The 23389-nt window shown below is 36.8% G+C and overlaps 1 protein-coding gene across 1 annotated transcript in view; it reads left to right on the top strand.

The window, feature by feature from the left end:
• The window catches only part of LOC150107773 (neprilysin-1-like), a 129952-nt gene that overhangs the window by 91097 nt on the left and 15466 nt on the right, over positions 1 to 23389 (top strand). Inside the window, exons 11-18 of the mRNA XM_090392040.1 lie at positions 7177 to 7399; positions 7926 to 8024; positions 13889 to 13966; positions 15812 to 15915; positions 16431 to 16489; positions 18669 to 18720; positions 18967 to 19034; positions 22527 to 22657. Coding sequence (XP_090248166.1) covers positions 7177 to 7399; positions 7926 to 8024; positions 13889 to 13966; positions 15812 to 15915; positions 16431 to 16489; positions 18669 to 18720; positions 18967 to 19034; positions 22527 to 22657 — 814 coding nt within the window. The remainder of the gene's footprint in view (positions 1 to 7176; positions 7400 to 7925; positions 8025 to 13888; positions 13967 to 15811; positions 15916 to 16430; positions 16490 to 18668; positions 18721 to 18966; positions 19035 to 22526; positions 22658 to 23389) is intronic.

The raw sequence follows: 23389 nt of genomic DNA, 5'->3' as shown, positions 1-23389 counted from the left end.
ATGCCTGATTGTTTTTACTGTATTCAGGGAGCATTGGGCAGCAGTCGTAATATCCTTATTTTGATGGCGGGCACGAATCATCATGATACAAGTTATTCTCTTCCATGATTCAGGTGGGTTCCAGCTATCCATCCTTTCTGACATCTTGTATATGAATGAAGAAGGGTTCAAACTTTTAAATGAAGAGAAGTGTGTGTTAATACATGTAACTTACGGAAAAATATAATTAATTATAAATATGTCAAATTTATCCCGAACACCCTGTATATATGTATATATATATATATATATATATATGTATATATGTATGAAAAAAATAGATTTAATGACTCCAAGACCGAGATAACATATAAAGATTTTAATGATAAATACTACTAGTTTCGGCATATAGCAGCCTTCTTCAGGTATTTATAAAGGAAAGGAATACTAATAAACATTGAATTGTTTAAACAAACTGGAAATTACAGGTACAAATTGCCTCACATAATCGATACATAAAAACGTTGTATTTTTCAAGTTGTTCCAACTGGCGTGCCATTGTTTGTTGCAATTGTGCGTGCAAGTTCACGTGAACGCCAATATTGAATAACTGCAGCATGGCTATCTGGGATGTTATAACTTAAATTATTATTTAAGTGGACCGGGTTCGGTAGGATTTCCCTTGATTCTACGATTTTCCTTTCAAACTCATCTTCACAGCGAAAAATATTTTCTGATCTATTCCAGCATACAGAGTGGCTTTGTTGGTCATCATTAGGATTATTTGAAAAAAGAACATGACTGGATAACGCAGTTGCATGAGATCTTTTGTATGAGATGTCTCTCTTATGCTCTTCTATGCGTTGTTCAATAGATTTGTTAGTTTGACCAAAGTATGGGATATTGCAATCACACCACAATTTATATACTCCAGGGTACTTAAGGTTGTGATGAGTAGGTTTTGGATGGCTGATTAGAGAGCGGATTTTTGGAAGTGTGGTGAAGAAGGTCCTGATATTATATTTTTTAAGGACTTTAGCTATTTTCTTAGAGACTGTGCTAATGTATGGAATGGAGATGCTACCTTTAAAATTAATAGTCTCTGTTGTGCACTGCTTAGGAGGGTTCAGAAGAAATTTCTTAATTGTTTTTTCAGAGTATCCATTTTGTTTAAAAATAAGAGTGAGGTGATTCATTTCTTTTTGTAGTTCATCTTGTTCATTTAAGAGAGAACGTGCTCTGTGTCCTAAGGTAGATATAATTCCAAGTTTTTGTGGCGGAAAATGATGAGAAAGATTATGCAGATATCTATTGGTATGAGTAGGTTTTCTGTACATAGAGATTTTTAATCTTTCAGAGCATCGTGTAAGCATAACATCCAAAAAAGGTAAAGAATTATTATTTTCTATATCAGCAGTAAATTTTATATTAGGATGTTGGATGTTTAGATGACGAAGAAAATCTGTGAGAGCTGTGTGCCCGTGATTCCAAATAATGAATATATCATCAACATATCTTTTCCAAACTTTTGGTTTAAATGAGAAGGAAGATATGGCTTTCTTTTCAAAGTCTTCAAGGAAGATGTTAGCTAGCACTGGGGACAAAGGGTTGCCCATTGCCTGGCCTTGTTTTTGTTGGTAAATGGAGTCCTTATATCTGAAGTAACCAGAATGAATGCAATGCTTTAATAAAGTGAACATTTTTTTGGATAATTTGTCCTGTAGTAATGTAAGTACCTCGTCCGTAGGAACGTTAGTAAATAAAGATATAATGTCAAAACTAGCTAGAATGTCATTTTCATCGATGGGAATATCTTTAATATGAGAAACAAAATCTTATGTATATGTATATGTATATGTATATATATATATATGTATATGTATATATATATATATATGTGTGTGTATATATATATATATATATATATGTATATGTATATGTATATATATATATATTTGTATATGTATATATATATATATATGTATATGTGCATAGGTATATGTGTATATATATATACATGTATATGTATGTGTATATATGTATATATATACATATACATATATATATACCGGGTGATTATAAAATAGCGTCAAGTGTTCAGAGCCCTCTAGCGAGTAATGTATTGGACGAAACACACCAATATTCGGTAGACGTACACAGTGGAACATGGGGATTCGATTTAACGAAAAAAAAAAGCACCAAAAGTCGCCAACAGGGGAAATTTTGGCGCTGCCAAATTAATTTTTGTAGGTGTGACTAATGAATGACTAAATGACAAATGAGAGACCGCACATATCAATTTCATGACGTTTATTGTTAATTACAAATGAGGTTCAATATGATCACTATTCTGATGTTCCCGGAACTGCATACGGTGAACGACATTTTGCACAGCGGCTCGCAACATATCGGAATTGATTTGTCTCACGTGTGACGTTATTCGATCTTTCAAAGTTGGAATATCGGGAACATGTCCTTGATACACAATGCCTTTAAGAAATCCCCACAGCCAAAAGTCACAAGGATTGAGATCAGGCGATCTCGCTGGCCATGGCGTGGGAAATGCACGACTGATTCTTCTGTCAGAGAAATGTTGTCGCAAAACACGCGGTACCTGAAGCCCGATGTGGGGTGGTGCACCATCCTGCATGAAGATGGTCGAATAGAGACCTCCTCTTTGCTGCATTTGTGGAACCACAAAGTTCTGTAGCATATTGGCATACCTGTTAGCATTGACAGAACAGGTCACTGGTCCATTTTGCCGATTTTCCTCGTAAAAGTATGGACCGATGATAAAAGATGCCATAAATCCGCACCACACTGTGACTTTGAGTGAGTGGATAGGCATCTGCAGACACAAGTGCGGATTAGTTGCTGCCCAAATGCGACAGTTGCGTGTGTTAATATCGCCGTTCAAATAAAAATGCGCTTCGTCACTCCATAAAATCTGCCATGGCCATGCATCATCCACTTGCATGCGTGCTAAGAATCTCAAAGATAAGTCGATTCGTGTGGTCGCATCACCAGGGGCGCAATTCTTGAACACGACTGATTTTATAGGGGTAAAACTTCAACATCTGATGTAGGATTTTCCACACCGTGTGTATGCGATATCCGTTTGCCGGGATATTGCTCGTGCACTGCTGGTACCCTGCACATTCGTCATCTCCTGTTCCACAATAGCAGTTGCAACTTGTTCAACTTGGATTGATTGGTTTGTGTCCCCTGCCTACCTGCACTGCTAGAGCTTCAGTAATTTCAAATCGCCGAATCAGTTTTCGTAAGTTTGTTACGCTAATCGGTCCTTTTCGTAAATTTTTCATACGCCGAAAATCACGAAGACAAGCACTGGCATTATTGTTCCGCTGATAATAGAGTTTGACTAACAAAGCACTCACGTAAGGTAAGAGGCATCGAAAAGCAGTTCGTCTACGAATGATAAGAAATCTCACAGGCTTTCCTTTTATTGCATGATCGCTCACAAGAAACGCACTAATGCAAATGAATGCATTTTACTCGGTAAACAGCGCCAAAATTTCCCCTGTTGGCGACTTTTGGTACTATTTTTTTCGTTAAATGAAATCCCCATGTTCCACTGTATACGTCTACCGAATATTGGTGTGTTTCGTCCAATACATTACTCGCTAGAGGGCTCTGAACATTTGACGTTATTTTATAATCACCCGAAATATGTATATGTATATGTATACATACATACACATATATATATATGTGTGTGTGTGTGTGTGTGTGTGTGTGTGTGTGTGTGTGTGTGTGTGTGTGTGTGTGTGTGTGTGTGTGTGTGTGTGTTTTGTATAATATTTTATTATATAAATGTGCCACTTTAAAATGCCATATTATATATGTATGTATATATATAATATAGTTTAAAATCGAAAAGTTTAATACTGGCTTCTTCGAATCTCAGACCAGATTCGAATCCAAGGTTTTTCCATGGGCTTTCTTGTTACTGACTAAGCTGTATACATACATACATATATATGTAGAAAGGTTTTTACCTTGGGTATAATATATGTTAAAGATGCCAAGCTATTTTAAACCTGGTTTTACTCCATTTCCCAAGTAAGCAAACAGAGAAATAAGTCAAGTTTGCGCCTGCACGTAATGCAAGTCTAGGTGACCCGTAAAGTAGTGCAAGTCTAGGCAACTCGTGGTAAAGGTGGAACTACTTTGTGGGTCACCTAGACTTGCACTACGTACAGGCGCAAACTTGACTTATTTGTATGTTTGCTTACTTGGGAAATGGAGTAAAACCAGGTTTAAAATAGCTTGGTATCTTTAACGTATATTATACTCAAGGTAAAAAACTTTCTACATCTATCTCTCATCCTGAGATTTTTATTTAATAAGTCAATGCACCTTATGGTAACTTATGTTGATAAAATACTTATAAGCTCTGTATTACTTAATCTTGGTATTTCTAAGCCTGGCTCTCACTGATGAGACCTCAATAAAGGTCGAAACCGGGCTGGGTAGTGGCCCCTTGCTTTTAACCACCTTACCGGCCGTTATGGATCAAATACGCATCCGCATACGCTTCGTATCCATCATATATTTCACTGTTATAACAATGGTATTACAATTTTAATAAGCACTTCGCATCCATGATAAAGTGAACGTCTATAGACGTCTTGGCCGGTAGCGTGGTTAATGCATAGCATCATACATCTCCTCAAGGAGATGGGCTTTGCATTAAGGGTAAATATTAAGAATAGTTATCAGAGCTTATTCCACCTTTACCACGAGTTGCCTTGACTTGCACTACTATGCTTTCCACCTAGACTTGCATTACGTGTAGGCGCAAACTTGACTTATTTATCTGTTTGCTTACTTAGGAAATGGAGTAAAACCAGGTTTAAAATAGCTTGGCCTCTTTAACATACACATATATACAGAGGACAAAGGCAATGCAACAGTTATCCTCAACTCTGAAGATTACCAAACTACGTGTAAGATGCTTGAATTACTACAAAGTGATACCTACTCAATACTTGAGAGAGATCCAACTCGAGAACTTCAAAATCGTACCAATAACTTATTAAAAACTACCACTGAACTGTCTCGAAACGTTCGCCTCTCCCTACGCTCCATCCATCCTCTTATTCCGCGCATATATGGAGTTCCAAAAATCCATAAGGAAAACATTCCACTACGTCCCATTGTGAAAGGGATTGATTCTCCGACGTACAAACTTTCTAAACATCTTGCAAAATACCTGAAAAACCAAATGTTTTTTAGGCAAGTCTTCATCCTTTATCAATAACACAGCGGACTTTGTTTCATACATTAAGGACGTAACAGTTAATGAAGATGAAATCATGGATAGCTTCGACGACATACTTTCCTTGTTGACTAACATCCCAACAGACGAAGTCATAACATTACTCAAAGATAAGTTATCCAAACAAATGCTGGCCTTACTTACCCATTGCATCAAGTCCGGTTACTTTAGATTCCAAGATACTATATACAAACAAAATCATGGTCTGGCGATGGGTAATTCTTTACCCCCTATTCTTGCAAATATTTACTTGGAGGATTTTGAAGCCAAGGCTATCTCTTCCTTTGCTTTAATGCCTAAAGTTTGGAAATGTTATGTGGATGACATTTTCCTCATTTGGAGCCACGGACATGATTCCCTAATGGATTTCCTGGAACATCTCAATAGTCGGCATCCAAGTGCAAAGTTCACAGCAGAGCTTGAAACTGATTAGTTCCCTGTCTTTTCTAGATGTAAAACTGACCCGCTCTTCTGGTAAACTTAAAATTTCGATGTCTAGAAAGTCTACACATACCAACGGATATCTTCATAGTCAGTCCCATCACTTCCCTCCCCAAAAACTTGGAATAATTTCTACCTTGGGACATAGAGCTCGCTCTCTTCTTCTTCTTGATGACCCAAATGACTTCAAAAAGAAATCAACTATCTCAAAACTACTTTCGTACTTAATGGATAGTCTGAAAGAATTATTGAAAAATTCCTTCTTAATCTCCCTAGTCATCACACAGAAGAAATAAATACATTTAATGGCAATCTATCTATTCCTTACATAAGTTCAGTTTCACAAAAATTAGCCAAGGTTCTAAGAAAATATCAGAACTTTGTTCCCTCCACTTCCAAATTCGCTCCTTAATAAGCCACCAAAAACCTTGTCATCATCATCGTAAATATCCTGGTGTGTACAAAATATGGTGTGATTCTGATATTCCTTATTTTGGCCAGACGGACAAATCTATTGAATTACGTATGGAGGAACACATGAGGGACATTGCTTACAAGAGACAGCGAGCCAGTGCCTTATCAAGCCATATCCTTTTCTCGGCTGATCCTAATGATGAAAACCCAAGTCATGCAGTCCGCTGGGACAGATCTACTAACATCTTTCGTTGCCATGATGAACTAGAGAGAAAAATCGTAGAATCTAGGGAAATCGTCCTCAACCCTGAGCATCTAAATAATAACTTGAGCTACAACCTCCCAGATAGTCATTCAGCTGTAATCCTGTACTGGCTTTCACGTGATGCTGCAAGCACGCACTCTCCCAACAATGCAACAAACGAAAGAACAGCTTTAAATACACTACAACGTTTTCATGCTAATTATGTATAGAGACTCTCTATGTTGTTCATAGTTTTTTAACCTTCAATGTTTAGTGTTTTTTCTTTTCTTTTATAATGTCACCTGATGAAGGCTGTTATAAGCTAGTCGTGTTTTACTATTAACACTTTCATTGCTAAGCTGAAAATTGGAATTTCGTGTGGTGGCCAAATTTTTTTAAATTTTTTTATTTAGTTAGTTAGCGACGTCCACGCGATAACGCGTGATCGGCCGTTTGGTGAGAACTCGCATCGCGCGATATCTGGTGTTTGGCAATGAACATGTTAAGCCCCCCCCCCTTTTTTTTTTTTTACCTAACTCTCGGTTTAAGTCATTCAACTCTATTTTATTTTACAATATGTATTTCAACCGAGTCAATGAATCATCATATATATAGCTTAGTCAGTGACAAGGAAGCCCATGGAAAAACCTTGGATTCGAATCCGGTCTGAGATTCGATTTTAAACCATATTATATAAATATAATATGGCATTTTGAAGTGGCACATTTATATAATAAAATATTATACAATATTTAAATTATAATATTAAATATATTTCTTTATTATTATTTTGCAGAGTTGTAGCGAATTATCTGCTCTGGCGTTTCCTGTACCTACGAGTTAACAGTCTTGATAAGCGTTTTCTAGAGAAACAACAAGAATACTTGAATGTGCTCATCGGCACTCAGTCCATTCCTCCCCGGTGGAAAAGTTGCACAGTGCACGTTAGCAAACACATGGGGATGGCCGTAGGGGCTCTCTTCGTTCAGTCCTATTTCAACGAAAAAAGTAAAGAAAGGGTAAGTAAGGTCAATAAATAATTTCGAAATACGCAGAATGTTAAATCGTATGTCTCTTTTTTTTTTTTTTTTTTTTTTTTTTTTTATCATGCCTGCCTAGTTAGTCGAGTGGTTAGCGTACCTGACATCCAACCAACAGGTCGTAGGTTTAAATCCAATTGACGGCGTGGATTGTCTCTGTGATCAAAATACATTTCAGAACATACGAAAATGCACAGTTTGGACATTAAGTGGGATGTAAAATGAAGGAATGTTGAACTCCATTCTCCTGGATTATTTTCCACAGCGCACATTTTTTTGTTTGCTGGATCGAAAAACAATGCTCCTTAACTCCACTAAAATATATTTAGCCATTTCAATCTGTTTTATCTTCTGTTCTTTCCAAATTAAAAGAAAAAGTAACATTTTTAAAGTCCATTTAAACTTTTCTGTATTTAATATGTGCCTCTATTTTTACAGAAGATTTCTATTTCTATCGCTTTCTGAAGTGTCTGAATTTCCGTTTTATCGTGTTCTATTTTTTCAGGCGGAGGAAATGACCGAAGACATCAAAGCGTCCTTGATGGAGGCCCTTGAAGGCGTACCGTGGATGGACGAGGAGACCAAAAGCGTCGCCAGAGAAAAGGTAAAAACGAAACTTTTCTCGCTTACCAGTTGAAACAGATCAATGAAGATTCGCGCACCCTCTCATATATTTTCTAATATTAACATAATATTTTAATAGATTAAAATAAATGAGTACAGAAAAGGATCAGCCATGCGTAAAGATAGAACAGCAAAGAAATGGATTTTTTTCTGAATTCCCGTAAAGCTTTTCCGAAATAGAAACGTTTCCGTAAACATGCTAAATTTAGGCGTGCATCAATCTAAACAGAGCGATATTTAGCTTTCAGATTTGTCGGAGCGCCAGGTTGATTCCGTTCAGGGTCATTTGTTCGACTTCATTTCACATTTTGGCAAAGAACACAAACTCGGTGACGGAGTGAATTCCGTTGTTGGCAAGCTGGTGCAAGCACTTCCCCGAAAATTATTTCGATTACACAACGTTCGTGAGTTTATTTTCAAATGCAAGGGAAAAAAAATCTCTGGAGCTGATTTTCAGTTAAAACTGAGTTTTAAATCTAAATAGTAATTATGAGAATTATTATGCGTTAAGTAATGTATTGTATGAGATCACAATGGCACGATAAACAAAAAATAAATTTCACATCAATCCGCTTAAACAGAGAAGCACCTGGTGAGAGACGCGATCATCAACTATTAGAGGGAAAAAAGAAAAAAAAACTAAGCGAGAATGTATTCCAAAGTCAACCAAACAAGAATAAATATGTTAGTTCAACAAGTTATTTTTTAAATACCCTTTAATTTAATTTTATTTTAACTGCCCACTTATTTTGCCTCTTTATTTTGATAAGACCTCATTTGGACTATTGTGCGCAGGTCTGGTCTCCTGGTTTCCACGGTGATTATGATATATTGGAGAGAGTGCAAAGGAGAGTTTAAAAATGATATCGGGATCATGGAATACTGATTGTGAAGACAGATTAAGAATTTGTAGACTATAGCCAGATAGCAGACAGGAGAAAGAGGGGGTGATAAGATTGAAACTTACGAACTTCTGAAAGGGTCGTACAGGAATTCAGTTGATGGAATTTTTCAATTTATGGACGGTTGGGAAAGGATGAGAGGGTATCCTTGGAAGCTGAGAATGAAGGCTGCCAAGAAGGGGGTGAGGGCTAGATTTTTCTCTCATAGGGTGGTGTGATTGGAATGGATTGCTTTTGTGTGTGCGTGTGTGTGTGCGTGCAAGTAGCGTGAATGAATTCAAGAACAATTCTGATGTCACAGTATCGCCTCCCTAGATAAGTTCCTGACTCCTTGGAGGTCTCTCGTAATAAAAATAATAATAATAATAATATGACTGTCAGGTAATTTATTTCACATAGTGCAAAATCCTCTAAACTGTAGCTCGTTAAAGTGATTCTGCTGTTCAATTACCTGATCAACTTGAATCTGCCCTTCCAATTCCAAAATAATAAATATTTAATCTTTCAGTGCACTCGATTTACGTCTAAACATTTTTGCATCACATCCCTGAGACCGCTGCTTAATAATTACAACTTGCAAATCTTTTCAATATAAGACACATTCTGAATTCCAATTACTAGATCTCTCTCTCTCTCTCTCTCTCTCTCTCTCTTCATATCTATGCACAATATTATTCTATATGTGGGCCTACTAATGATTTGGACAACGGAATTTCCACTTCTTTTCCTTGATGTAAATATCCGACTCATAACCTTAGTACCTTTGGGAGTTGGGCTCTTTTCTGTGAGAACGTAGCTACAAATACTTTGAAGCGATGGCATAACTACGATTCCTCCCTCTGCCCTCTTTCCACGTGCAGAATATCATGGCAATACACTTTTCGGCTCTTCCTGAGCTTAATATTACTGATCCAGTTACAGCCCGGAGTCCTGAGGCATGTACTTTGATCAAGAGATCCTCGCCATTCTTACGCACTAGTCGATTACATTAGGTGGCATGACTCGGTTCAAAACTGCCCAAAGATTCAATAGATAAACTGATGAAGGAATTGTATCATCGAGACTAGAAGTGTTTCCTCGATATCCCTACTACAAAAACTCGATTGTGATTAAATTTCAGTACTTGTCGTAATCAATCTGAACCTTTTTTTAAAAAAAAAAATCGGATGAAGCAGACACGCCCATTAAGACAGCAATGCGAATCTAATGTAGCGTAACATGCAGTCGTATTTTCAACTGAGTAGGCAATCTTTGGCACTTTAAGTATACTTGTTTCTGCAAACTTCCTCTAAGAAACAGCCCTTCCTCGTACACATATTTCGGTCTTAATGAAAATACTTTACACATCTTCAAACATTTCATATATTCTTCAGTTTTAATTCCTATTATCTTAAATGAACAATCAAAATTCTAATATAGCCAGTAAAGTATGCTTATAAGGGGCCACTCTTTAACGTGGTCCATCTTAATCGTTTGATAAAACATAAAATCTCATTAATGCATTGGGACTGGGTTGTATATAAAGTTGTATATAAACTGGGTTTAATATTTCAATCATTTAATTAATATTTCTATGCATTGAGTGGAAAATTATTCTCATCATTTGAGAAACTTAAATGATACTTAATAGTTAAGAAATTTATTAATTCATCTGCTACTGGTTTTTATTTTATTTTATTTTATTTTACCTCCAAATAAGTGCCGACCTGGTTAACCGGCAGAATAGTTGGCGTATCCGTTCTTCAGGCAAGAGGCAGCGGGTTCGAATCCCGCTGTGGACATGAATGTTTGTGATTGTCTTACAACCCATGTGGAAAGGGAATTCTGCGAATCTACCACTGCTTCTAGCAGAAGGTTCCACTCTCAAAAACAAAAGGAGATATGGGAGTAACTATACGGCGTCTGTGAATAAGTAACTCTTACTCCAATAAGTGATTGTTCTTTGTTTGTTAGAAAGTCAATTGCCAATGCAACATAAAAAAAAAAAAAACTAACGGATTTTTACTAATCAGAGGACATGGAATATGGAAGAGGGGACAGGATCACGGAATGTGACTTCCTGTTTCGTATAAATAATACCAATTATTGCCATAAAGGAATAATACTAGCATAACACCCGATTTGTGTCTCCAGCCTATATTATTTCGTGCGCGCGCGCATATTTTTCTGTTTTTCTTCCAGATAATTCTGTTATGAACGCATATTAACACAAATAGGCCCCTCCGAAATGAAACCTAATCATTGATTAGAATACAACTTTATTCTAATCATATACAGCAGAAGATATTGAACGTGCAACACTGATTTGATGAAGCCGTTTACAGGATGTTCCGTAAGTCACGAAGGAGCTTAAACATCTAACTTTTTGTTATTTAATAATTTATTTTTATTATTTTTTTTGTTATAATAAAATACAGAACCTGGAGATTTTTGTTTAATTACTCCTGAAAAACCACATTACGTAAATGACTTCCATTTTCGGCTTCACAAAAACGGCCCTTTGTAAGGCATGCTCAATGATAGGTGTTAACGTTTCTGGCTGCAGCGCCTTAATGTCTGCACAAATGTTCTCCTTCAGCTGTTCGATTGTATGGAATTTGTTCACATCCAACTTTTCCTTTCACGGCGTTCATAGTCCTTTCCTCAATGACCAGAGCTAGCGGGGATTCATCACTTTATCAATATGAAAATCCAAGCAGTGGTTCACTAGCGCGTAGCAGTCTCTCTCTCTCTCTCTTCGGCACTTTGATTTGAGATTATGGAACCCCACCCCATCCCAGTACAGTGCTGCGCATTATGAATGTGAAACATTGCATGTGAGGGGACACCAATCTCTGTGGCCGCTCCAGCCTTGTGGACATCCAAGAACGATTGTAGGAATGCCACAATTTCATGGGAAACAGGAAGGACTCCTGAGAGCAAGTAATTTCAATGAACAATAAGTCTTATATTTTGTAGCAAGTAATTTTGTTCAATAGCCGTATGATGTCAATAGCCGTGTTGATCAACAACGGACTAAATTAAATACTACATTGAAAGATAGCTTGATGCAAGTTGACAAGAAGGATCTGCACATGATGAAACATCTTGTTCTCCGACTAGAGTCCGGACAAATTGGACCACTAATAAATATGCCTCAAAAAATAAAGGGTTCCGCTCTAAACAAACGAACTCACCTTTATCAAGAACAGCTTTGGTACTACCTCAAGCAAAGAATCCAATATTTTTGTGTTCTTCGCTTCTTTTCTCTTTGTGCACACAAAGAAAATCAGATGACAAATGACTACTTATATGTTTTTAATGTGATGGAAGTTCAGCTTTAGCCTACAGTATAGCAAATATTCAAAGTGCCATATTTTGTACCATACGAGTTTCTGACATTTGAAAAACGGGAATGCATCGTCATACCCATTGCAGAACATCTTTCCGATAGCTAGTGAAGCGTTTCCATCCACACATGCTGCTGAATGGAATTACAATTTAAAGTGTGATTCAGCCAGTTCATCCCCCATTGAAAATCAGTTCTTGAACATGGAGATTTACTAGAAACAAATTCTATCTACGAATCCTTTTGAAACATTTGCTAGATCCACATTCTTCCATAAGGGGCGAAGACATTCTTTTGAGAGATGTGTCGCTCTAGAAAATGCCTTTCCACGTTCCAAAAATGGAACTTCTGAGGGAATGGCATTAACACTAATGCAACCATTAAGAAGGCGTTAATCTTTATGGTCAGAGATGAGTAGGCTGCAGCTGCCATAAAATCTTTGCTACAGCAACGCTCTGCGAGCAGTACATACACTCGTCTTTTTCTTATATATGGATAATTATATGATATGGTTGTAGGTAGAATATTTTTAGCATTACAGGTGACCAGCCTTAAGTCTCTTTCTTTCACTGTGAAAATATTCACAGTGTCAAATGTGTCAAATGCTCAGGCGTGTAAGGTAGCGTTGAACCTTTTGCTTGTGTTCAACGTGGTGGACGTTTGCGTCGTCAAGTATGAGCAGAGATGAAATCAGGCAGTCCTTTTAATTTCGGCTAGCACGATGCTCGTTTTCTCTGTATCACGACAAAGAGTATATTTGCGTATGATGTATTCAGGTGTCCGAATACTTCTGGAAGGATAATGCATATATCTGTATAGTTTATAATGTAGAATATACCATGGACATTCGAAAAGCAACATTGCCCCAGATGTTCTGTCTTATGCCTTTTTCTATAGGTATTCTCATAGAAGCTGTTTCGTTGAATCACTTTCCATCGTTTTTTTTTCACACTTTCCTCCAAGCCTGTAAAAAATACGAGTAGCTACTTGTCCTCCTTTAATCCCGGCCTTTCGTGCAGAAGTCCGCTGATATATCTTTCGAGTACTTCCACTGTGACTGCTTCCTCCACAGCCTTCATCGCAACGAGGGCAACGGCTCGCAGTCCTAGCTGACATGTCCCATTCCCATACGAATCTGGTCCTTCACCGTATTATAGTCCGACCACTTAAATTTTTCACATCCATCAAACTTTCAGAAACAACTTCCGTCCTTTTCAGGTGAATGATAATAGTTCTCAGTGCATCTCACGAACGGCACTTAAAATAACCAACAGCATGTTTAACACCATCATTCATATCGTGTCGTTGCCTTCGTTTTTCTCATAGGAAAACTCGTTCTTCGTTGAATAAACAAACCAACGCCTTCGAACAAAATGATTAACAGACTTAATACAAACACGGTGTGGAAAGCAATATCAGAAACGGTTTAGATGAATGAGATTATTCCCAAGAACATTAGTTTGTTTGCGAGCTCCACGGAAAGGTGAGTTTCTCGATTTATGATGAAATATATGATAATAAAGTTCTGAGAATGCGATCGCCGTACTAATACCACACGATTAAATTTCATTCGCACTTCTGTATGTTGTAATAACCCAACTTTCAAAATTCCAGGCAGAGATGATGAGTCAGAAGATCGGTTTTCCAGAATACCTGAACGACCCTAATGAGCTGGATAAGGACTACGAAGGGGTAAGCAGATGTTTAATCTCGTTCTGCTAATAACACTTGTGTGTGTGTCTCTTGTAAAACCACATAAAACTTGATATCAATTATTTCTTATTATTCTGTTTACATAATGTTTTAATCCGCAAATAAGGATTAACAAGTGTTAATAATATATATATTAACAATTGTTAATCATTTGTGACGTTATAGGAAACTAAACGGATTGTAAGTCCGTGCAGAAATTTGACACTGGATAGACTTTAACTACGTTACACGTAAACTGTATACATTTCTTCGAACTGTATTTCACTAAGTTCTTAATCGACTTAATCGAATTAATTTAGTTTCCTGTAACGTCACTAGAAGTTGAAAAATAAGAATTTGCGATTTTTATTTGTGTTCCCAAGAAAAAATCTAGAAGACACTCAGCCTTCCTATTTTTGTTCTTGTAAGAATCAACACGAATAATGTATAACATTGTTCGTGTTGATTCTTAGTTTTTAGTTTTAATATACACAAAGATTACAAAACTAATCTTAGATAGTCTTAAAAACAAAAGGGAATGCAGATATAGTGATTCTCCCCAGTAAACTTTAAGTAATTACCTGTGAAATTAGTCACTTTGTTAACTGAATATTTTACAATATTTAAGAAATATGTTATGACCATCAGAAGCCAGCATCTCGTCATAAGACTATTATAGTCCGACCACATAAGCGAGGGCTGTCGTTGGAAAGACTGCCAAGAAGAGACAATTTATGTTGAAAAGGGAAAAAGAAATAAGGCGATGCAAGAATTGGTTACCAACACGCGAAATCACGTGCTTTATACGTAAAATTTTCTAACTGTTATACAAGCAAAATAGTCACCACTTTAAAAACTAGAATGATCATAAAAGAGAAGTTAACTTTCCGACGTGTAATAATAAACAACTCATCCCACATTACGGATTGATTACCCTATTATCGGAATGGATTCTCCTTCTTCTGACATGCGCAGAAGTGTCGAAGAGTTTCGTATCTGTGGGCGTACCATACTACCATTTTAGCAGGTAATAACAAAAATGTACACGAGATGTTGCTCAAGCTTATGATGGCAGGAGATCACAATCACTGGAGCCATTTTATCTGCCCAAATACTGTTATACAAATTAGCATCCCTCCCCCTCCACACACACACACACACACACACACACACACACACACACACACACACACATACCCGATCTACCTGTTTGTTTTCTGTGGTTTTTCCCTTCTTTCGAAAACGATTTCTTGTCTTTTTTTTTTTTTTTTTTTTTTTTTTTTTAAGAATCAATGATATACAGGCAACGGAAGAAATTAAAGATGGCTATGATCAATGGCATTACTTGGATTTGGAAAAAAAAAAAAAAAGAAGAAGAAGAAAGAAAGCCTATTACAAACTTTTAATTAGGCCTTCGCGTGTATACATTTGATTCGTTTCATCACAGTGCGTATATATGCTATGCCCTTTGGATAATAGTTAACGAAAGTGGACCTGCTGAGATTATCACAGCTTCCACCGTTTAACTGTACCTTAAGTTGGCTCTGACGGCATTAGGACAACCATGACTGTCTTAATTTTGATAAAATCTGGGACTGTTGTGAATAGTGCACAAAATTGGTTTCTTTCGTTTTTGTATATTTTAGAAGAAACCATTCACTTATTCCAAAAATGTAAAGAATAGCATTTAATAATAATGCTATTCTTTACATTTATTATAATTATTGTTGCCTGAGTATTTATTACAAGAACAGAAAAAAATTGGTGTGTGTGTGTGTGTGTGTGAATCATTAAATACATTCAACGGATTTTGGCAAAGTATCATCTCGTGTGATTTTGCTCTAGGTAGAATTCAAACCGGATACTTATTTCGAGAACGTCCTCAACAACCTGAGACATTCCAACTTACGAGATCAAATGAAACTGAGAACACCAGTGGACAAGACGCAGTAAGTAAAGCTATCTCGCATACTCCTTGATTTTCCTTCATTTTTTTCCCCACTACATAACTTTATTCAAACATTCTATCACTGGATTTAATATTATTAAACATTGGAATTAAGGCATGCAATTCTAAATACCTTTACAAAAGTAAATGTGGGTATCCATTTTAATTAAATATTTATAATCCGATGCTTTTCAGTTATTTTTAAATACGTCCTTCTTTTAATTAAAGATTAATTACTTTAATTTAATTTAATATACTTAACATTCTATAAATAATTTTCAATTTCAGCATATGGAAGACAGTTGCCGATCATAGGTTTGGAGTTCGTAACACGAAATTTAACGTATTATTTTGCAAAAATTATTATGTATTAAGAGCTGTCAAAAATTTAAACCATAACTAAATAACACGAAACTGAACACACACACACACACACAAAAAAAAACCCTTCATAGCCTTTTAGCATTACAGATATTTGTAGGTAGAATTTTGATTCTTGCGTTATTTCCACTGTAGATGGGTCAGCGCACCAGCTGTTGTGAATGCCTTCTACACGAGGTCGAGAAATTTTATCAGTAAGTATGTCTACTTCTTCACTTTACTCGTGTGATTAATATTAACACAGACGAGAACACTTTGGTAACCATGCATAAGCAGGGTTGTAAAATGTTCTCGAAAAGGACTAGTAAACTACATCCACCGTAAATACACAACAACCTCGAAAAGTGTTGAGTGATTAGTTTATGGCGTCAGCAATATATGCTAGGGATTTTCGAATCTCGCATTCCAAAAACTAGGCAACATCTCCAACCATTCTTTCCCACAGCGTCATCTTTATATGATAGTCGGATTACGGTAGATTATAATCGATTAAGTTCTCTAAATCTATGGGATCGGTTGTTATTGTAGTAATTCTGCCTGCCACTCTGTATGCACTTTGCGGTGCGATGGAGTCCATACGGTTCCTATCATAATCAGATTAAATTCATGTACATACGATGAATCTGATGATGAATTGAATGAACCAGTGCAGTATATGCGGGCCGATAAATGAAGCAATCGAACATAATGTGCTTTGAAAACTATAATTAATTTTGGATCGGTGATACTGCTGATGTAAAGTAATAACTTTCGTTTTAAAAGTTTCCAAGTATTTTCATTGTGATTTACCTTCAGTAGCTTACCCTCAGATGAAAAGATCCTTATAAAGATTCTTCGTGTTCCAGACCGAATTCAAACCGTGTTTCCCCAGAGGGGAAAAAATTCTAAACCTCATTATTATAAATTAATATTTCAAGAATTGCCTGTGGTTCCTCACGCTTCCATAACGATAGACCTTCATACAGTTATATACCATCTGTCCAAAAAGAAACCGAACTTTTCGAAACTAAAAGAAACTAGTGGCGTCACCTGTTGTATCTTTTCGGTGTCGAAAGCGGCAATCTTCATTAGTGTTGTGTCAACTGTTTATGGCATTTGTTTCCTTAGAAGCCGAGTTAATGCCAAGAGTGACAGTGTGTTTTGACGAACGGTCGGAAAATGAGTTTGAAACAGAGAGCTGCGATTGACTTTTGTGTTAAACTTGGTAAACGTTTTACCGAAATGCATCAAAAAGCATACGGTGATGAATACTTATCCGGTACTCAAGTTTACAAGTGGTTTAAGAGATTTCAAAGTGGTCGTGAGACGCTTGAGGACGACGAAAAGCCAGGCCGTCCAAAAACTGGACTGAGCGAAGTTAACATCCAAAAAGTGCGTGATTTTCATAAAAGAAAACCCAAAATCATCCGTGAGATTGATTGAAGATGAATTGGGGATTCCAAAATCAACTGACCGAGAGTTTGGGCCTTCGTAAACTGAATTCGCGATTTGTTCCCCACAAGTATGAGCCCGAAACAAAGCGCCAGGGTGCTGAGTAGAGACGACCAGAAGAGTGGCATCCGAAAAAAAGTCGCTTGGAGAAGTCAAAAGTAAAGACAGTGCCGATTTCTTTCTACGATTCAAAGGGCATTATCCACAAAGAATTTGTTCCGCCTGGCTAAAGAGTCAATAGTGAGTTTTATCTCGAAGTTTTGAAGCGATTGATAATGAGAATTCGTCACGTACAGCATGAATATCGTGACGACCGACCGTTCGTCAAAACACACTTTCACTCTTGGCACTATGACTCGGCTTCTAATGAAACAAATGTCATAAACAGTTGACACAACACCAATGAAGGTTGCCTCTTTCGACAACAAAAAGATACAACAGGTGGCGCCACTAGTTTCTTCTATTTTCGAAAAGTTCGATTTCTTTTTGGACAAAGGATGTAAATCAGATTCTTATCACTGCTAGGTTTTTTTTTCCAGCCGGAACTGTGGTGCAAATGTATAGTTTCTTCTCACAGAAACTCCGTATTTAATCCAGAAACTCAGAAAATTGACCACAGTACTCCAGTTATTTCATACAATGACGCTGGTAAGGATTTAGGAATAGCGAGGTAGTAGCGATCATCTACAGTATTCGCTTCACCAGTCAGTATAAATTGTCTGTATCCATGAACTCAGCTATTAGTGGCAATTAAGGTGGAGCAGGCTACCTACTGATTTTCAAAAATTAGCACTAAAAGAGATTTTTATGCCCGAAAGGCGCTTACTTCCTTTGGGGATAAAAATTCGTTAATGATTTTTATAATATTTTGCTATATGGTTTGCATTTTAATTGAATAATTCTGTTTACACTTATGAAGCAAGCGATTATTATATCTTTCAGCTATTCCTGCTGGGATCTTGCGGCCACCTCTTTATCATCAAAATTATCCCAGGTAACCGATCCATTTAAATATTTTATTGTAACTTCAAGTTTTGGTCTCTTAAATATCACTATTTGTGATATAAAACAAATCACACTATTATATAAAGTTTTAATTTCCAATTTAAAATGATAAACCAAGTGTACCATCCCGCTACGACAGAAAGTTGTGTACGGGAGGTGGGGCTGTTAATGAAAATTAATAGTTGCAAGCAATGTTTGCATTATCTTCTATTCTCACATACGTTCTTTATTTCAGGTATCTAAATTATGGTGGAATTGGAGTAGTAATTGGTCACGAAATAACTCATGGATTCGATGACAGAGGTTGGTATTACTGAGAGTCTGTACCAGGTTCATTATTCACGTTTAGTTTTCATATAATAAAGCTACATTTAGATAACATATTACTGTGTATAGTCGAATGAAATATGTTTCATAGCAAGGGTGGCTTATATTTACATTATCAAAATTTTATATATTAATATCTATATATTTTCCATCCTAGGAAGATACAGTAAATATCCCGTGTATATTTGAAAGTATTCACATGTTCTGATATGTTATTGTATATCATTGTTCTACTTCTTCCTAGATTTTCTCCTTCGTTATTTTATCATTATATCATTATTGTTTTCGTTATTTTACGATTTTACTGATCTTTATAAATCATCTTTTGATGTAGCTAAAATAATCTGGTCATCTGCAAATATTAATATATATTCCAAATAGGTCCAACACTTTTCCAAATTGTTATATATGCGTGTATATGTATATTTTTGTACATGTATACACTATCTACGATAATTGTCTGGACACTTTAACAATTTACAATTAATACCATCAGGCGAACCCTAATATCGGATATGTTCACCTTTGGTTTTGATCACTTCCTGCACCCTTTGACGGAGGCTTTCCACCAATGTGCGGTACCCATCAAGTGGAATTTGTCTCCATTCCTCCGTCAAAGTAGCACTGAGTTCAGGGACAAATCGAGGACGTGCTACTCTGTCCCTTAATCACAGCTCCAATTCGTCCTACAGGTGTTCGATGGGGTGAACATTAGGAATCTGCGCAGGCCAGGGCAGTTGTTTAACACTCATCTCTTCATACCATTCCATAACAGCTGCAGCTTTGTGGCATGGGGCATTGTCATCTTGATAGTAACACGGGTCCGTTCTATAAAAACTCCACAGTATAGGCAGCAACATTTTCTGATTATCCAGAATATCAGTAGTGAGTTGCCTTCATAGAACCACGGACAACAACCAGCTGTCCCACTCCAAACCAGTTGAATACACCCAACACCATTACCCCTCTACCACCACCAACCTTCACTGTGGGTACAACACACTGTGGTAACAAGCGTTACGTCATCAGGCTGCCTACACACCCAAAGTCCGTTATCAGACTGGAAAGAGGTGAACCTTGATTCATCGACCCAGAGTACCGTTTTCCAGTGGTCCAGTTCACATACTCTTTGCACCAGGCCAGACGAGCCGCCTTGTTCGTTGTTGTGATGTTCCGCTGCTCTTCCGTGGAAACCCAGTAAATGGAGTTCTTTTCTTCCAGTATTAGAGCTGACCGTGGTGTTACTAGTGCTCTGGAACTCATCACTTGGATGGTCTGTGCCGATTGTACCCTTTGCGTGCCACCCTTTTTAACACCCTACTGTCCCTGTTACCCATTTTCAGTGGCCGCCCTGGGTGTTTTCCTGCACTAGTGATACCAGAACATCTCCATTTGTTGATCACATTACCAACCGTTGATTCTGGATGCTCCAGTTGAGTGGAAAAAGCACGTATGGACATGCGACCAGTGTGACAGCCCACGATGACACCTCTCTAAAAGTCACTGAGTTCACGTCGTGTGGCCATACCACATTCAACTGCTACGATGAAATACCTCTTCCTATTATGTGTACACCTGTTTTTATGCTATTAACAAACCTGGAATGTTCTATAACTTAAAATAACAGGGGTGTCCGGACAATTATTGGTACATAGTGTGTGTGTGTGTGTATATATACTGTTTCAAATCAATGGATTGATTTGAAACAGTAAGAGCCACGTGATGTTATACATCAAGCAACGCAGATAACTGAGGAAACACTGGATTATTAATTCAAAAAAAAATTTAATGATGTGTGATTAGAATACGACTCTCCCATATCTGAGATAGTGAGAGGCAGTCGTTCCGATTCAAGTTCGGATGGTGAAGTAAGGCCTTTCTTTAAATTAACGTTCGAATTTATAGCGACACAGATGAAGTAAGTGCGTTTCCAACTATAGGATATTGTGGTCTGTATCTATTCCATACAAGGCCAGATTTCTCACATTTCCTGTTGATAATGTAAGAATGATACGCTTCTATTCTCTTTTCCAGTGAACGGCAAGTTTGTCCGAAGGTAAAACGGTGACATCCACAAGGAACTTGGTAAATGCCAGAAGAGCAAAAAAGAACGTTTGTCATTAGAATATGATGGTACTTTGTGGACAGGAATAAATATTCCTGTTGAATAAATGTTGCGACTAAATTATATTTCTTAAGAATTCTAGAAACTGTTTCTGAGATGCCAGAAAATGTATTACACACGGACTTTATGTACTGTTTCTTTGTTATTTGAGGTAGGATTATAGGAATAAAAAAGACGTTGTGAGGGGTCATTAAGTTCTGTATATCGTTTGATATTTAAGAGTTCTTGCCGTAGAACACATAATGTGAGCACGTCGTAATAAAGTTTTCATAATTCCAATCTTCTGTGAGGGATTTTGCTGTTCAATGGAAAAGAGAATACACAAGCATCTCTTAAAGAACAATTGCTTATTTTTCCTTTTCTTTATTTTTTTGTTTCTTCATATATTTCTGTATACTTATGCATAAAAATAATGCCGATATACACAATAATGTTAGCAGCAGAAGCTGTCAATACGAATTATATACACATCTTTCAAAATCAATCCTTGATAAATATGAAGATGAATGTTTGTTATCTCATTTAGATTCGTAGTTTTAAGCTAAATGACAATAGATACTTACTGTACCACAGTTAACAGGACTCTAATGTTCGATGTTCGATGACTTGACTTGATGTAAGATGATGTCTTGGTTTTATATTGCATTGTGTAGGTGTCCATGGCATTTCCATCCGCAAATGTCTCTTCTTTTCCACATCTTTCACATGTTAGGACATGCGGATCTCTCGGGATCATCCTGTGATAAACAAGACCTCCTATTATTAATTAAAATAGTTCATAAATAGGAATGACACATTTAATTAATATAATGTTATTGTATACAGTTTTCAGGAAATACTGAAGTTCTGGATTCGCGAGGCATTACTATCACCAGACCTGGAGTACAGGGGCACTCTTTAGATCTACACAGGAAGTTGGATGTTTTATATTGTGTCAAAGTTTGTCTGCTTATAACTGTTTCGTTGTTTTACCGTATGAATTAGTGTAGTTACTGATTGTCCATGCTATATGCCATCATGATAGTGTAGGTATGTAAGATTCGTTTTAATCAGAAGGCGACTGCTACTTTATACCGAAGGCCGAAAATGAAGAGTATTTTGGAACTCGAAAATTATTGTTGTTGTTACTCTTAGAATGTTTCACAATGAGCTCAATTTGTCTATTAATTACTGTGATAGAAAGTAGCTTAATTTTAATTTAATGTTACGTTTAATATTTCGTGACTATTTTTTTGTGTTTGCGCAATTGCTTCATTGTACAAAGAGGTAAATTAGAGGCAACTATCTCTCTAAAAGAATTTACGACGTTACTGCGTAAAGATAAAATCCATTTATATTTGCAGGCCGTCAGTTCGACCAGTACGGAAATCTGAAGCAGTGGTGGAATCCCGAAGCATTAGCACGTTTCCAAGAGAAAGCCGATTGCATGATAAAACAATATGGCAACTACGTAATGGAAGACGTTGGCATGAAGGTAAGGTTCTCATTTAAATAAAAAAGAGTTCATCATACAATCCAAGGGGTTGTAAACTATTGCAGAACGTTTCACTTACGCTTTCATTTATTTAATAGCAGTTTAATTTTTATACTTTTAAATTTAAATTATGTAAACATTTCATAACTTTTAAGTGAATGCTTGAGTAGCTTGCGGCAGCAACGCTTCTGGTTCTATAAGGCTAGACCACCAAAAGAAAAAGACTGTTATAGGTCTAATTCTGGTCACTGACTAGAGGAACTTTTTCTTGACTTTTTTCTGTCTTCGAATAGAATTTGTTTCACCCGGAAAGTTGAATATTTAATCCTTCGACTGACTCAGATTTCAGATGATAGAATCATCTGAAAAAATCGCAGTATTTCGGACAACACACCAGTTAGGGTGTTGTCTGCTGTACTCTAGCCGCAACGTCTTCAAAATCATCGGAAGACATGAACTCAACTCTCAGTGACGAATTAAGATGGAGTGCAGTTGCCTAACATTTCCAAAAGTTAGCGTTAAAAGAGTTCCGCCTCGTTGAGAATAAAAGATGTCAGGAGTTTTTTGATTATTTAATTTTATTTAAGTTATTGGAAAGCGATTCTGGACAGTATTTCCTTTTTCACTACACATAAAATTTATTTGCACTTCAAAAATAAATTGGTTCAGCAGACAAGACTTCACTACTCTTCAACAAACTGTTTTAAATCAGTGACGCTTTCCCAAGTGCCT

This window comes from Typopeltis vanoorti, chromosome 4 (genome assembly GCF_054136105.1).
Source record: "Typopeltis vanoorti isolate ZY-2024b chromosome 4, IOZ_Tvanoo_1.0, whole genome shotgun sequence".
NCBI classification, from domain to species: Eukaryota; Metazoa; Arthropoda; class Arachnida; order Uropygi; family Thelyphonidae; genus Typopeltis; species Typopeltis vanoorti.
This window is presented reverse-complemented; position numbering and strand designations above follow the sequence as displayed.